General features: G+C 53.4%; 2 protein-coding genes across 2 annotated transcripts in view; one reads left to right on the top strand and one right to left on the bottom strand.

The window, feature by feature from the left end:
- ATP5MC1 (ATP synthase membrane subunit c locus 1) overlaps positions 1–16,879 on the bottom strand; it is a 57,301-nt gene that overhangs the window by 36,873 nt on the left and 3,549 nt on the right. The window lies entirely within an intron of this gene.
- HOXB13 (homeobox B13) lies at positions 10,137–11,799 on the top strand. The gene is made up of 2 exons (XM_055697805.1): positions 10,137–10,752; positions 11,543–11,799. The coding sequence occupies exons 1-2, from the start codon at positions 10,137–10,139 to the stop codon at positions 11,797–11,799; spliced, it is 873 nt and encodes a 290-aa protein (XP_055553780.1).

Here is a 16,879-nt window from a genome sequence, read left to right as displayed (position 1 = left end):
AAGTTGTACATAACAGTGGAAAGGCAACATTAATCGTGAACCATCTGCCAGACAGGTGCTTGGGAAGTACTCTGATGTGTATACGCTGCGCAAGGAGGGAGAACCCAGATCTGCCCCTCCTTCTGGAGAATATAAAATTGTGTGGGCACAGGTATTGAAAAGTCTAGGTTATCTTGGAAATGGGAAGAGGATGGCTGGCCAGATCATCTCCTGCTGTGTGAGTGTGCAAGTGTCTGCACGTGGTCTGCCTCTTCTGCTGTAAAGAAACAACTCCGGATGACGCTGGAAGGACGGTTGTCAGAGGGAATGACTGAAAATCTCTTTTGAAGGACTTTCTAGGCAGTGAATAACCCTGCCATCATGAATCTTTTTTGCCCCCTGTGTTATGTTTTGGAAATCCAAGTTATTCCCCAACTGCACTGATGAGCAGCAGGGATTAGACTAAAGTAAGAAGGCAAAATATAGTCTAAGACCACCAAAATGCTCGTCAGGTTCCCCAGGGAGGCTGTGAGTTATCGCCACGGGGAGGCAAGGGAACAGCTCAGGTGTCTGAAGCCAAGTGTATCAAACCTGCTCTGAAAATTATGGTGCTGGCTGTTTCAATCTCTAGACTTAAAAGAATACTGTGCAAGCTAAAACAAAAAAATATATACAATAATTTAAAAATCAGAACTCTGAAAATGAGGAATTTTTGAGTGGAAACCATGATCTGCAGTCAGCTCCCAACACCTGGCATGGACACAAGGAAGTGTCTCTGGGTCAGGGAAAGGTGCCAGTCAGCGGGAGCAAGGAAAAATAACTTAGGTGCAAAGAGAGGTAAATGGTAGAAAAAATGTCTAGTTCGTATCTAACTTTCCTGACACCATGCACGTGTGTTTAATTTTTAATTTATGGTTGCACTGTAATCTGTTTCGGTTTTTTACATCCTGATTGTTTGATAATTAAGAAAGAAAATTGATTTCCCTTGCTGGAGGACAAGAAGCTGTAGAGATCGCCTGGAAATTAAGATGTGAAAAGGTATAAATGGGGTTGGGAAAGGTTGATGAAAAAATTATTATTCCATTTCCATTAATGTTTCATGAGGACACAAATGATTCAACAGGGAAAGTTTCGAGTTTTTCCAGCCAGACCCTGCTCATGGCCAGGATCTCAGGGACCCCCGGACCCCGCAGGGTAAATTTGTCGGGAAGAAGAAAAAGAGAAGAAAATGAAACCGAAATAAAACATAATTTAGGCGTGGAGGTGGTCCCAGCTGAGCTGTTCACAAACAAACCTCTCCTTAAATTAATGACTATATTGGCACCTTGTTGGGCACCTTGGGGGCACCTTCAGCTTCGGCTCATTTTTAATAATCCAATGATTAACGTAAAATAAAACCGTTGCCTCCGTGGATGGGAGCTCGATCCCTCTACTAGCCCTGGGGGGAGCAGCTGGTTATTAGCGGGCACCTCCCTGCCTCCCAGCACACCTTCCCTCCCGGGGGAGGGTTTGTGAGGGTGACTGTCCCCCCCAAAGCCCAGCAGGGGTTGCCAGGCCCCGGGGGGGGGAGCTTCAAAATAAGTGGCACCAAAACGGGAGAGGAAAAATCATCCGTTTTCCCAGAAGAGCTAAAAAACAGGTAATGCTGGAATATTACAGAGAGGGAGGAAGGGGAAACCTCCTCTCCCTGCAGGAATTAGGGTAATTGAGGCAACATGGGGGCTAAGTGGAGGAAAAAAAAAATTAACCGATTTTATAATTATTTTTCTGTTTTATAATGTTACTTCAAGACTTTGTTGTCAGAGTTTTGGGGTGGGGTTTTTTGATGGGGGGTTGTTGAGTTGGGGTTTTTTTTGCGTTTTGGGATGTAGGAATAAACTAAGGAAAGGAATGGAAAGAAACCTTTCCTACCAGCTGTGTGACTGCAACAGAGAAAACGAGAAAATTGTGTTTGTGCCTTGAGTAACGCGGTGCCCTTGGAGCCTGCGACGCTGCACTGCCCTGACGGCTCCTTTAGATGTTCATATGTGGGTACAGGTATTAAATCAAAAGATTAAATAAAGGGATGATATTTTGTTAACGATTATTATTATACGTATGCATTAATATTATAGTATTTATCAATATAGTTATTACTGTATTAATATTAACAGTAACTTAATGGTTGATGCTAATATTAGTACACTTACTGATATATTGATAAATGCATTTCAGTTACTTAAATTTTTCAGGGAAGCTCTCAAATGGATATCGAGTCTCGATTATAATTGGAGGCTCTTAATTACTATATCTCCAAGGGCCAGAGGGAAAGCACTGGGTTTCCTTCCGTGGGAAGCTCCGCGCTTTGCTCCGTGTCCCCAGCACCAGGAAAACCAGCAAGTGCCGGGAGAGGAATCCGGGGGGAGCGGGCTCGGGGGGTCCTTGGGCCGCTGCGAGTCGAGCCGGTACTGAGCCAAAAAAAAATATTCAGTGTCGTCGTCCCCGTCCCCCCCCCCAAAAAAAAAAAAGAGATCTGGCCGTGGTCATAGGTCCGGCTGGTTTGCAACACAACTCGCCCGGGGTGTTACTCTGCACCGCAGCGGCGAAGGGAAAATACAAGGAATGTCCTTGATTTTTAGGGAAAACGAGTGAAAATGGCCCGGGGCATTGATGCTTGTGGTGACGTGAGGTCTGAGCCCTGCAACGTCCTTGCTGCTCTGCCGCCGTCCTTATTTACCCGGAGGACTTTAAGGTTAGGGAATATTAAAACCTTTATCCCACTCGGAGAGGAGGGAGATGGGAATTCCTGCGCCTCGACCGACACTAGTTCAGTGGTGCGTTTGTCTGACGTGTAGACGGGGACAGCTACGTTTTTCTTTAATTATAACTGTGCTAAACTTTTCAGCCGTGATTTCTTCAGTCCTAAAGCAATTATTCCTGCATCCACAAGAACCGTGGCTTCGGTCACCCGACCCGAGCTGCCAGTCCGGTGTTCCCCCGGGTGTCTGCTGAAACCTGCGGGGTTTTGAACTGTCCCTGAGTGCAAATGGCCTGAAGTACCTCAGGAATCCCTCCAAAGCTGGGGGTGGGGGTGGGTGGGTGTCGGGGAGGGGAGCCCCCATCCTCCCTCCCAGGCTGGAAACGAGGGGAGGCAAAGCCATTGCAAACGTCGGACTCGGGTAATGTGGTCTCCCTGTGTTTTGCCCTTTGGAAAAGGATGGAATTATGTTTCTGCAAAGTAGAATACAAAGCATCCGACCCTGTCCTTCTCGTAAACCAACAATCCCGCCATTGTATTCACGCGTGGGATTTACTGTAGTCTGGCACTTCTTGTAAACCAATAACTCACTCGCCCACCGACTTGGCGTTATTTTTTCCACCACTGGCAAGTAACGTTCGGGCGTTTCATTGATTCACAGCAACGCATTTATTCCCCACACCGAATTAATTCGGCATCAGCTGGCTGGTCCTAACAGCCGGGAAGGTGTCGCCGGGGAAGCTGTGAGTTCAGCCTTGAAAAAGCCAGGAAATACCTGAATTTAGAATTGGTTTTCCATTTGAGGCTAAAAAGCTGTAGAGCCCCGGCTGCAGCCCGGGGCGGGGAGGAGGCGGGAGCCGTGTGTGTGTGTGCGCGTCCCCGGCCGCCTCCTTCCCTCCGCGCCTTCCTCCCCATCCTCCTCCCCACCGGCCGGCCCCGGCCGCCGCCCCTACAATAAGGAAGGGGGTGGGGGGGTAGGGCGACCTTTGAACCCCCCCTCCCGGTTTCCCCCCTCCCCCGGCACCCGCCCGTGCCCGGCGGGGACCCAGGCACCCTGCGGGCAGAGCCGGGGCGGGCCCGGTGCTCTGGGCCACCCCGGGGGGGCAGAGCTGGGGGCACCCACCGGGCTCCCTGCCCTCCCCAGCCCTCCCGTGGGCTCTGCGGAGAGGAGCCAGGTACGGCGCAGGCAGTGGGAAGCGGGGGCCGGGGAAGCGCGGGGGTGCCCGGGGGGGCTTTGCTGCCCGCCCCGTCTGATTTACCATTTACCGCAAGGCTTTATACCTCCCCGGCAGCGTGAGCCGGGGGGTCGAAGAAAACCAGCGCAGCGGCAGGGGACAGGAGCTCTGCGGACCCAGCTTGGTCTCAGAGTCCAGAGATGCACGTTTCGTGTTGTGCTCTCAGTCCTTCCCTATCGCTCATCCCACCTCACACTGGGATCTCAAGCTGGATTCAAGGGCTGAGGGAGGGGGAACAGGGAGGAGTCCCTGCTTCCAACCCTTGAACTACAGAATAAATAGAAATGTATAAAAATGCATTAAAACCTGCCAGGACAGGGATGTCTCTCCCTGTTCCCCACGATGCTGCAGCCCAGGGCACACCAGAGCTCTGGGATGGTCCAGGCATGATTCTTGGTGCCTTTCCACACTGCATCCATCCCTCCTCACTGGGAATCACAGTGCAGTGGGCAGGGGGAGACAGAAGAGACCTCCCCAGAGCTGGCCTGGCAGTGGCAAGGGCAATGCACAGACCATCTTCCAGAGGCTGTAGTAATTCCCTGGCAATGTATTAATTGCAAAGTCTCCCAACACATTTGCTATGGTCTTTGCTCTGCCCAAGCAATGCTGAGCCCAGCCCTGTCCTGTAAGCAACTGCTTTTAGGCTTTCCAGATCCACTGCTGGGCTCAGGAAGGCAAAAGAAGCCTGAATGAATCACTTGGCTACTATTCGGATATACACGTCTCTCCCTGCAGTACAGGAGAGAAACACAAGATTTGGACAGAGAAGGAGCAATGCTGCTTCCCAGATGCCTCCATGGGGCATTTCTACAGTGTGGCTGCCATGAGGAGGTTCAGATCTCCAATATTTTACCTGCTCTGAAGGCCTTAGCCCCAAAGGCTTGGAGAGGTTTTGCTGTGAATAGGAGGAGGCATAATTCTCACTGCAGTGGTCACCGTAGACACGGGGACCTCAGTCACCATCCTGCTGGCCTGAGCACCTCTGTGCCTGGGACTGGGAGCAGCCATCTCTCATCTTCCTGTGATTTATGATCCATCCTACTGAGCTCAGTAAGACTTCCCTGAGCCTAGAGCATGAATCACGGCAGGCATGGGAATTAGGACCTGGCCCTCAGTGGAGATTGCCGTATCCGCGGCTGGGTCCGAAAGACAAAGGCCTCATGTCTGGATTTCTGCCCTAGGGAGAAATCTCTGATCTACCAGAAAGACCAGAAAAGAGAGCGCTAACCCACCGCGTGCAGCAGAGCCGTGCTGAAGCAGAAGCAATGTCCAGCTCACAGGCTTGCTCAGCAGTTTATGCTACCGGGGCAGGGGATTCTCCGGCTCCCACCTCCGGAGCAGTGACATGTCTGGCACAGGGGAGCTGCTCCTGCCCTGACTGGATACCACCAGATATGTCTCCTGCAGGGCACATTTTCGAGAACAGGCCTCAAAATTCTCCTGATTCCTTCAGAAACGGGGCTCACCTCCAGCCCCTCCATGTGTGTGGTCACGCTGCACCCCCTCACAGGCTGCCTGCGCAACCCACGCCCGGCTGCAGGCTCCCACCGGCAGTGGAGGGAGCAGCAGGGAAGCCCGAAGGATCCGGATGGCTCCTAACAAATTAAACATCAGAAGCAGGGCTTAAAAGCCAAGCACAAAGCAACTCCCCTTTTCTCCCACAACAGCTGAAATAAATTGCTTTAGCTGAGCAGGAACTTGGGGAACACAGAGCTAGTCCCTGGTGCGTGCAGCAATGGGCGCACGCTGCTGGGCTTGGCGCCGACAGGGAAACGTGTTCAGGCAAAAGAGCTGCTGCGGCTGGGTGGGATGGACGGGATGCACAGCCAGTGTGCGATGCACATCTAGGGGTGTGTGGAAGGAGTGTGATGCACACTTTGCCATATTTAAAGAAAGGGCATTTGGAGAGCTGGATTGTACACAGAACCAACGCAAGCAGGGACGCCCAGCTACATTCATATGGCTGTTTCCAGGTCAAGGATGTGCAAACATCTCTATCTGCAGTAGACAGACAGATAAAACACAGACATACCTATAATACCTTTCTATTTTGTCTCTGCTCCCAGGCAGGAACGTTTGCTTCATAAGCTACCCCCAGGCCACATCCCCTCCAGGTTTCTGCTCTGTGGGTAAAGCCATTGCGGACTCCCACCATGCTTCTTCCCCTCCCAGAGGCAGAAGCAGGGTCAGGGTCGGTCCCCTTTGAGGTTTCAACCTCCCTGGCTGAGGAGCTTGGGCTGGAAGAGGCTGGGGCTGGAGGGGAGGATGCGGGAGGTGGGAAGGGAGCTCATGGAGGGGCATTTTCCAAGGGAGGGGCAGGGGTTTGGGGCTGGGAGCAGAGGGCACCCACAGCCATGGCCTTCAGGAAACCACCACAGTGTCTCATTTTCCATTTTGGTGAACAGGAGGGAGAGACCCAAACTGGAGGTTTCAGGTTGGACAGCCCGGGAGCAACACACCGGTGGTCTGAGGTGCAGCTGGGCCCTCCCAGTTTCTCAAGAAGAAGCTAAAAGGCAAGGAAGGAGCCTCCAGTCAAGGCCGGGGAGGGCAAAGGAAACCTGGAACACGTAGGGATGGTGAGAATCAGATTAAAAACAACACACCGAGTTTGAAATCACCCCACATTTCACCCCAGCTAGGGGTGGGTGGTGTCAGAAGCGCACTGCAGTGATCGCAGCGCCGGGTCTTCAGCACAGAGCAGGGATAAAAAGAGCAAAGCAAAGACAGGCCACGGTCTCTGTTCCCATGCCAGCTGATTTGTTCAAAGGATCCACTAGAAATGTGCTATAAAGTACAGATTCTGGCCCTCCAGGCATCAGGGAGAGAAATATTCGCACCTACATCCCCGGGGCTTCCGGGGATGCCTGTGGGGTGGGAAAGGAGGGGGCCGGCGGCGAAGGGAGAAAAAAGAAATAAAAGATCAAAATGTTTGCCTTTACTTGATTTTTTCTTCCCAGAAATATTGCCAAAATCAGAAACCAAAGAGCTGGGCTTCCTTCCAGACCCAGAATTCAATTTTCCAACAATTGATTATTTCCAAACGTTAAGTCTTTAAGTAGTTCCAATTTGCCCCCCCCCCCTTCAAACTGCTTTGGGGTTTGGGTTGGTTTTGAGGGTTTTTTTTTCCTTGTATTTTGTAACGGCGGCCTCAAATTCAATTGCTTTAAAAAATCACAGACCGTTAAAAAGTTATTCCACGGCTTTTTCAGATTCCAGATGGCATAAATATTAAATAGATCCTATCGAGAATATAATAAAAGTATAGTTGCAAACTAATGAGTATTCGGTAATTTTAAGCCCGATCATGGAGAGGAGAGAGGAACTGGTAAAACAAATCAGGTTTTTTCCCTTTAAAATAACCCCGTTCCTCTCGCTTTATCGTGACCTGAAATATTACACTGAAATTTTCTCCGTAAAATTGTCAAGGAACGGAAATCTTAACATCAGTTTGGAAGTCGCGTTTTAAACTATTTCCACGGCAAAGCCTGCTCGAAATTTTCCGACCGTGTTACAAAGACGAACCGAAGGGAAGCGCGGGCTTAAAAAGCACGAGGTGGGCTGCAATTTTGGAAATCGGTAATGCCTGTAAATAAATCAGCCCAAGTGCAGGATTTCTGGGGGGTGAAATAGGTGAATCCCCCCTCGCGCCCCGACGCCGTCCCTGCCGGGGCAGCGTTGCGGGAGGCGGCGGCGGAGGCTGCCAGGCTGAGCCCGCCGGCTGCAGCCCCACGCACCGGCCGGCCCCAGGGGCCCTGGGACACGGAATAAAATCCCATTTTTCCATAAATTTGCGGTTCTGTACCCTCGGTTATGGGGGTGTCTGGCACGCTGGACCGGCCGAGCGGTTCTGCCCGCGGACCCCACTCCTCCTGTTTTTTTTCCCGCTTGAATTAAAGAAAAAAAATAATAAAAAGAAATAAAGGGATACAAACTACCGGGAAAGTCTGCAGCAAGTCGGTCTGTCCGCGGATCCCGCTCCAGCCTCAAGCCGGGACTCTTCTCCCTGCCTAGCGCCGCGGGGCCCGGGCCCTGCCCGCGCCGGGGGGCTCCGGGGGGCGGCGGGGCCGGGGCCGCCCCGACGGCCGCCGCCACAGCGAAGCCCCGAAGTCAACAGGCTCTTAACTTTCAACTTGGCCTTGACCTCGGGATTAAGCCCGACCTTTCTGTGGAGGAAGCAGGGTGAGACGCGGGGGAGCTGCGGCCCCGTCGGCAAACACTCGGCCGCCCGTCGCGGCCGCCGTGCCCAGCGCCCGAGTTACGGGCTGTTTGGAAGCAAATGGAGAGAGGGCAGGAGTGGGGGAGCATAAAAAGGGCATCAAAGAAGAAGTGCAGTCGTTAAACTACGGAAAGGGAAGAAAGAAGCTTTGAAAGCGGAAAGGTGAAGGCTAAAATCAGTGGGATTTTTTTTTTTTCTTTCTCCAGAAAAAGAAAAACGTTGGTTTCCGTGAGACCCCGGGATTTTTAACGGACGAGAAGGGCCGAGGAGTGAAGATGCAGCTTCGGGATGTGCTTTATTTGTTTCCCTGGGAGAGAGAATGGGGTGCAGGACAGGATCTCGTCGAGACAGCCCGGCATAAAGCTGGAAGGAGCCGGGGATGGTTTGTTGGGGTGGTGGGTTGGTTTTTTTTTTTGGGGGGGGGGTGGGGGTGAGAGGGGAAGCTACCTCCCACAGCGAAACGGGATGCTTCCCCGCCTGGGAGAGCTTTGCTATCATCACTTCTAACCCCTATTTTCCACAGGGATTTCTGTCCTTACGTGTTAAAGCCTGTCGCGGCTCCTCTGGGCAGATGGGTCGTTGCTTTGGTGGCCCAAAGACGTGGCAGAAGGAGAATTTTTATTGCGATTTGATAGTCAGAAGGCAGAAATCTCTCGATTTCTTTGCACGAAGGAAACAACGCATGAGCTCCAGTGGCCTTTGAGGGAATTCTAGCAAAGCTTTCCCGCAGACAAGGCCTTTGGGGAAAACCAGAGAGAAAAAAGAGCTAGAAACGCGACGGTGTGTGTTTGTACCATGTGTACAGACGATTAAAAATGCACGTACCTGAATAATATAATTGGCATGCACGCGGACACAGGCCTCAGTGTGTTACCCCAAACTTCTCCAGACCATCGCCACATCCCTCCGTCTTTCCCCTCTTCTGCCCGTCTCTCCACCTGTCCCATGCTCCTAACCCCAAAGGGACTCTCTGGATTATTTTCCCACCTCCCTTTTCCAAATACTTTCCCTTTGGGATGCTTCCTAGCGGGATCTACAGTGACTTGGCAGACATGGTCCAGGGCCATGCGTGGCAACAGCTCTATGCCTGCAGAATTGTGTGTCCCCTCCTTTGTAATTATTTTTTCGGTGGTACCGTGGACCCCCTTTGCTCTCTCTCCTTGCTTTTAGGGCCATCCCCTGTCCCTTTCCCCAAGGATACAGGTTATGGCCTTTTGTAGCTGAAAGTTGGGGTGCACAACGATGTGCGTGGGATAAACCCCCCCGAGCAGGGGCAGAGTGACGCTGGGATGGAGGGGAGGCCCCGGCCCCTGGGGGGGTCATCCCTGCCCCATGACTGCCCACCACCACCCCGCTTGGGTCGAGGGCCCCCCCCGGGTCCCCTCAGGCTGGGCATGACCTTTTCCAAGGACAGAAGCCCCCGGACCCGCGTGGGAAGAAGGGGCTACAGCGAAAAAAAAAAAAAAGTAAAAAGGTGGTTTTAATCTGAGCCCGGATTTTTCGACCGGGGACTGCTCCTCCGCACCGTTCGTGATCCTTCCTTTCCTTCCCTTCCCTCCCCTCGTCCCCCCATTCCCCCCCACCCCCTCTGCCCCCCCCCCTTTTTTTTTTTTTTTGCCAAGACGCAGCACAAGAGGCGCCTCCCGTGTACCCGCCTGTCACGTGCGGGGGGGTCCCCCTCCTCCTCCCGTCGCAATAAAAGTATTTTCGCAATTTCTGCAGCCAGGGTTTATTGGGGCTGGAGGTTTTTTTGTGTGGGGTTGGGTTTTTTTCCCTCCTTCTCCGTCCTTTTCCCCCGAGCGGCAGCCAATGAGGCAGCCCCCGGCCGTTGCGTCAGGGCAGCCCGGCGGGGAAAGGCAGCTCTCGGCAGCTCGCAGCCTTTTAAAAAGATCCGGGGACCCCCCTCGGGCAGTGCCCGGGTGCTGCCGAGCAGGCTCCCCCCCATGCCCCGGCCCCCGCGCCGCCCCCCATGCAGCCCCCAGAGCCCCGCGGCCCCCCGGGCCTCGAGGGGCTCCTGGCAGCCGGCGGCTTCGCAGGCGGCCAGGGCAGGGGGCTGCTGCCACCTCCCCCCCCGGCCCTCGGCGGCCCGTCGCCTCCCCCCGGGATGAACCCCGGTTACCCGGCGGAGGGTCCGGCCGAGCCGCCCAAGCCGTGCTCCGTCGCCCCACCGCCCCCGGCCGCCCCCCCGGGGCCCGCCGCCTCCGCCCCGCTGCCCTACGGATACTTCGGCAGCGGCTACTACTCCTGCCGCGTCGCCCGCAGCGCCCTGAAAGCCGGCCCGGCCCAGGGGCCCTTCCCCGCCGAGAAATACCTGGACCCCCCCGGGGGCAGCGAGGACTTCCAGAGCCGCCCCGCCGAGTTCGCCTTCTACCCCGGCTACGGGGCCCCGTACCAGCCCGTCGCCGGTTACCTGGACGTGTCGGTGGTCCCGGGGCTGGGCGGCCCGGGGGAGGCCCGGCATGAGACTCTGCTGCCCGTGGACGGTTACCACCAGCCGTGGGCTCTGGGCGGCGGCTGGAGCAGCCAGATGTGCTGCCCCAAAGAGCAGGGGCAGGCCGGGTACCTCCTGAAATCCGCCTTTGCAGGTAAAATCCCTGCGCTGGGAGAGGGGAGGGGGCTGGGGGGGGGAGGGAAGGGGGGGGGGGCATCGTGCCGTGGGGGGACTGGGACCAGGGCTTCAGATAATCTGCTGGGGACCTGCTCTTGCCATCCAGTAACGCTTGCGAGCTAGCACGAATTCGATTTCACAAAATAATAATCTAGATGAACACCGCCCTTTGCAACTCCTCGCCCGCCGAGCAGGGAGGCAGACGGTGATACAATCCGGGTTCAGACGGTGATACTATCCGGGTTCAGACACGGTCACGGCAGCTGCGTGCCAGCCGTAGCCCGCAAGCAGCTCTCGGGATCGGGCTGCTTTAAAGGGGGCAGGGGATGCTTACAGCCCACCCCGGCAGGGCCGTGAACGAGGGGCCCCTTCCCACGCACCCCCGCCCACCCCGCGCCGGTGGGGTCGAAGTTGCCCCCGCCACGCTCGGCCGCGCAGCAACCGCGCTGGAACCGCGGAGCGAGTCCGCAGGTTAATCCCGGCGCGGGGCTCACCCACGTCGCTATTTTGCCAATACCTGGACTTCTGCACAAAAATAAAGTTAGAAACAAATTCAGAGAAGAAAAATAATCTTTAAATATCAATAGGGAGAATATATCACTTAAATATCTTTAAATATCGTCGCTGTCAGGAGGCTGGAGGGAAGAAACGGGGCGAGCAGGGAGAGGGGGGTGCTGCTTGCAGGAAGGTGACGGGAGGTGGGTGCAGGGTGCGTGGGGACCCCCCCTTCCCCAGCCCCACTCAGCCCCGTCTCTCCCCACGCCCAGACTCCGCCGGGCAGTTGCCCCCCGACGGCTGCTCCTTCCGCCGGGGCCGCAAGAAGAGGGTCCCGTACAGCAAGGGGCAGCTGAAGGAGCTGGAGAAGGAGTACGCCAGCAGCAAGTTCATCACCCGCGACAAGAGGAGGAAGATCTCGGCCGCCACCAACCTCACGGAGCGACAGATCACCATCTGGTTCCAGAACAGGCGGGTGAAAGAGAAAAAAGTCGTCGCCAAAATCAAAAGCAGCAGCAGCACCCCGTGAGGACACGGCCACCGTAAGCCCCGAAGGGGTCCCCGTCTGCCCCCCCAACCCCCCTCCCCGGGGGGGGGCCGTGCTCCGGCACCGTCAGCGGCTGAGCCGTCCCCGCCGTCGGGCAGCGCAGGGCTCTGGGCACCGCTCCTCGCTGCTCCGGCGGGGTGAGACATCCCCCCAACGGGGGGCGAGCTGGCGAGGTGCCCCATCCCTGCCCGCTTTGCACGCAGAGGACCCTGTACAGTTTACTCTTGCCTTACAACGCCGCTGCCACGTCGTGTTCCACCGTCTCCCACCACTTCGGTTTGAACAGCCTTCTCAGAGCGCTTTGGAAAAAAAAAAAAAAAGAAGAAAAACTGGTCTAATTGCATTAATTAAACCCCAATACGTAACTCCCGGCTCGCCTGCGTGCGGCGGGAGTGGGGCTGTCCGGGGGTGCGGGAGGGAGGGGCGGGTCACAGGGAATTTGGTCTTTAGAAACAAGCAGCCGTACTTCTAGCAGGAAAAAAAATCTCCTTAATTGAGGCAGAAGTATCAAAATGCGCGTCCAAGGGAAAATAAATAAAGTCCGGGTGTGTTATATAGAAACACACGTGAATTGTTTGCATAAACGCGTGGGTTTGCGTGAATGTACAGTATATATGCGTATGACAGATGTATACCCGTAGGCACACATTTATGAAGGCACGTACTACTTTTTTCTTTGCTCGGTTATATATAAAATATACATATACGTATGCAGAAACACATATTTAGCAATATTTTACCTTTTGTCATATACGATATTTGTGTTCGTGTGTTTATATATACCCAGCTACCCAAAAGTATGCACGTATACATGCTATATAGTACTGGATGTGTGGATATAAATATATACTCAGATAAAGGTGTATATACACGTGTTTGCATACTTACATTTCTACATACTTATATGTCTGTTCATGCCTATATTTTGATACAGGTAAATGCAATTCGTATAATTCCATACGCGCTTTCGTTTGTGCTAATCGACGTGTATTTGTACACATATTTTCCTTCTCCTACTAATACAGAATTATAGCGAGACGCTCCGTAGCATGTGCTGAGTAATCCCCGTGTAATACTAAATGAGCTTGGTTACTACTAAGAAACGCCGACATCCTTTTCAGCAGAATAAATAGGGTGAAAGTCAATATACTCCAGCGGGCGTTTTTCTCCGCTCTTTTCGGGTTATTTGTGGCTCCGGGAAGCGCAGACCCCACGCACGCCCTGTCTTTGTTTAATTTCTCCGTGTTTCGAGGCTGCGGCTCGCAGAGGGCTCTGCAACGCGGAGCAGCAACGTCGGGTTGAAAAAGCCCCTCGAAGGGCGAATGACCCCCACCCTTCCACAACCCAAACCTGCCTCTTTTTTCTGCCTTTGCGTTTAGGAACCCGAAGAGTTCAGCGCAGCGCGCCCTCAGTGACGATGGGTTTACACAGTGATTTGGTTCTTCTTTAATGATGGATTTAAATACTTGAGGCTTTGGCTGCAGGCGGGTTCCCGGGGGGGCGGAGCACAGCCAGGCGCTCTCCCCCCGGATTTTCCCCCTGTTTTTCCCCGTTTTCCCCAGATATTTTCGCCCGGCGCTTTGCAGGAGGTGCCGGTGGCACCCCGGGGTGCAGCCTTTCCCCGTCGGGGCGGGCGACACTCGCCCGTGACGTCACGCGTGACGCCAGAAGCTTCGGGAGAGGAACAGCCAATGGCGCTCGGAGTGAACGTTCCGAGCGGTGACGTAAGCAGGGGAGGCGGGGCAGACGCAATAAACCCCGCCCCAGGAGGGGGAGAGCCGTCGGGGCTGCGGGGAGGCTCTGCGACACCCGACGGCCGCTCCGGTCCCCCCCCCAAAAGGGGCGATATGGACCGTGTTGACGCAGAAGCGCGTAGGAAACCGCGCAGCCCCGCGTGTGCGGACCCAGGGCGGGCTTTAGGTTCCCGTGCCCGTCTATAATGCTCGTCCGGCCCCTGGCAGCGGTGATGGGTCGCCCCGCAGCTGGGTGGCAGCGCTGTCGTGCAGGAACCGGTGACACTTTGCTCTTCCTCATCCGGATCCTGCTCCGAATTACTGGGCCTTGAACCATTTCGGGTTTATTTTCTTAGTTTTTAGCTCGAGGGGAGGATCGCGGCGGCACCGGCCGGCCCTGTCATCCCTCCCGCGCTGGAAGGCGCCTGGGAATGTTTGTCCGGCTTTCCCGAACAGGCGGATGGATGAAAACCTCAAAATCTGCTTTTCTGTCCCCTTGTATTACCACTAGTGAACCTCCTCGCCCCGATTCCTGTGTGGCTGTAGAGGCTGTAAAGCAGAAGCAGCTTTACCCGGCAGGAGGTAGCCCCTCGGATGTCCCCCAAAGAAAAAGAAATAATCCAATAAAATTTAAAAAAATCCGGTTGTGGTGTCCCATGGCCCGTGTCTGAGACCGACTTCAAAATAAACCCGGTCTGTTTACAGGTTTGGAAAGGGACGCTCCTCTTAAAGCTCCCCTCTGTGGCACCTTAAGGGTTAATCCTTTTAGTGAGATCTTTTTTTTTTTTTTTCCTCCCCATCCTTTTTCCCCCCCGACGTCTTTCCCCAATGTCCACAAACCCACACTGGAACGGCTGGAAACCCCCAGACACCTCCAGCCCACTTAGGTGCACCCGCCCCAGTGGGAAACCGGGCTGAAACTGGGAGACATGACACCACCACCACCAAGCCCCGTCCCCCGCCCCCAATCCCTGTCCTCAGCTCCAGCCCCGAATCCGAAGCGGAAAATGCAGATGGGAAGGGGAGGAGGCGAGTCTCGGGGAGAGCTGTAAAACCTTCACACGGCGGCCCCAGCAAAGGGCGAGAACGGCCTGACATCCTCGTAAAACGCCGGGAAGGAGCCGCTGCCGGGGGGCGCCGGGCCAGGTGAAGGGTCCCGCCCCCTCCCTTTGCCGTTGAACTTGAAACTCAGAAAACCTGGGGCAGAGCAGCCCCAAACCTGGGGTAGGGTAACCCCAAACCTGGGGTAGAGCAGCCCCAAACCTGGGGCAGGGCAGCCCTGGGAGGTCCCGGCTGGGCGGTTGGGTGGGCGCTTTGGGGTGGTTTTGGTAAGAAAATTGAGTTTAAAACGGTCACTGGAGTGGCACTTTCATCTGCCAGCCGCCCTGCACCGAGGTGGCATTGGCACCCCTCCTCTCTTCTCCTCTCTTCTCTTCTCTTCTCCTCTCTTCTCTTCTCTTCTCTTCTCTTCTCTTCCTCTTCTCTTCTCTTCTCTTCTCTTCTCTTCTCTTCTCTTCTCTTCTCTTCTCTTCTCTTCTCTTCTCTTCTCTTCTCTTCTCTTCTCTCTTCTCTTCTCTTCTCTTCTCTTCTCTTCTTTTTTTTCCCACCTTTGTTTTTTCCCCCTAAACCGAATTAAAATCTACCAAAGATCCACCTACTAACTTAAGGAAGGCAGCAACAGGCGCAGTGCAAACACCTCTCCGAGCCCTTCCTTCATGCCTCCCCCGCTTTCCCAGCCTTTGACTCCTTTCTTTTGTTCAAGTTCATGCCCACTGCACAAAGTGTCTGGTCTGCTTTTTTTTTCTTCCCCTTTCCCCTTCAAAGGATTTTGTCATTGAACTTGAGCCCACGTTGTAAACATTCTTGGGTCTTACAAGCGTCTTGACGGGATGTCATTAACAGGGACCTCAGACTGCTCTGTCTTTCCCTGCTTCTTCTTCAGCAGAATCAAAGGTACATTTTTTTACATCCTCCATCCATTTGTTTCCTAATCGGAGTCAAAAAATACAATACAAAAGGGAGCTCTGCCTCGCTCCCTCTCTTCCTTTAAATCTTTTTAATCATTATTTTTTCAAACCCTAAGCCGATGTGATCTTGCAGTGTGTGTGCTGCTGTACATCACTATGTGATTTCAGACCTCTAAACAAGACAGGAAAACTCCTCACTGTAGTTACATCCAATAAATTTAAACCTAAATTCGTTACTTTCAAGCACTGTCAGGGAAATGCCCTTTTGCTATATTACAGTGTTACGCTTTGTCCAAAGGCAAACTATAATTAATTTTCCACCCGAAACAATGTTATCTTTCTCTGCTAGATGGCTTAATTGCTTTTTATAAAATTATTTAAAAAAAAAAAGATTAAACAGGTTTATTGTTTGCAAGTAGCCTCGCCACTGATGGGTCTCATGCCACTCTGGAAGTGCCACTGGGATGAAATATTCCCTAAAGAGCAACCAAAGCGCCTTTTCCGTTGGAGTTTTTGCTCCAATCTACAGAAGTAAGCGTCCAAGTGAGAAATATTTCAATTTTCCGAGCTGAAATTTAATACAGTCATGGGTTTCTAATGGGTTTTCGTTCATTCGCACTCAAACCCATTTCATCCCTGCTGCAGAGAACCGTGTGTTGAATGTTAATGTCCACTGTAAACTGTGAAATATCCGCATTATAGATCCGTCTGCTATTTTCTGTTGCAACCAAAAGACGGAGGAAAAGGGACTCTTTTCAATTCCTTTCAAGCATCATTTTGCCTTTATTCTGACGCTAAACACTTCTTTTTTCTTTTTTTTTCCCCTTAAAGGACGATAAAGGAACGACCAGAAACCCAGGGCTGCCCATTTACATTTCGCCGCATCCCTCAGCCTCCAGCACCCGCTTCGGCATCAATTTGCGTGCAAGAAAGTGCAAGAAAGAGGCGATTTCTCCTGCTCTCCGTCGAGCAGAAGGAGAAACCAGAGCCTGGCTGAGAAACCAGGGGGAAAACCCGATTTCTCCGGTCCCGCAAACGTTTGCTCCAGCTGAGGTTACACCCGGAACGCCAGACCCGTCCCATCGGGAGCGGCGGCGGCCCCGGGGACGGAAGAAAGGAAAAATCACTTTTAAAGAACAATTCCACCGAGAGAGGGAAGCCCTGGCTGCACCCGAGCTCACCTTGCAAGAGCCCTCGTCCCCTCGAGCAATTTGCAGCCTCACAGATTTTTTATAGTACCTGTAGGGTACACCCAAGGCTAAACCAGACTTTTTTTCTTTTTCTTTTTCTTTTTTTTTTTTAATTTTTATTTTTTCAGGCTACAACCACTTGCTTTTAATTTTTATAAGCAAGTAAGAAAGC

This window comes from Falco cherrug, chromosome 20 (genome assembly GCF_023634085.1).
Source record: "Falco cherrug isolate bFalChe1 chromosome 20, bFalChe1.pri, whole genome shotgun sequence".
Taxonomy (NCBI): Eukaryota; Metazoa; Chordata; class Aves; order Falconiformes; family Falconidae; genus Falco; species Falco cherrug.
The sequence above is the reverse complement of the archived record's forward strand: the minus strand, read 5'-3'. Positions and strand labels throughout refer to the sequence as shown.

Bases quoted from the DNA above. Each gene is read 5' to 3' on its own strand.
- HOXB13 (XM_055697805.1), top strand. From the start codon at position 10,137: ATGCAGCCCCCAGAGCCCCGCGGCCCCCCGGGCCTCGAGGGGCTCCTG. The intron at 10,753-11,542 runs GTAAAATCCCTG...CCCCACGCCCAG, and splicing joins CCTGAAATCCGCCTTTGCAG to ACTCCGCCGGGCAGTTGCCC.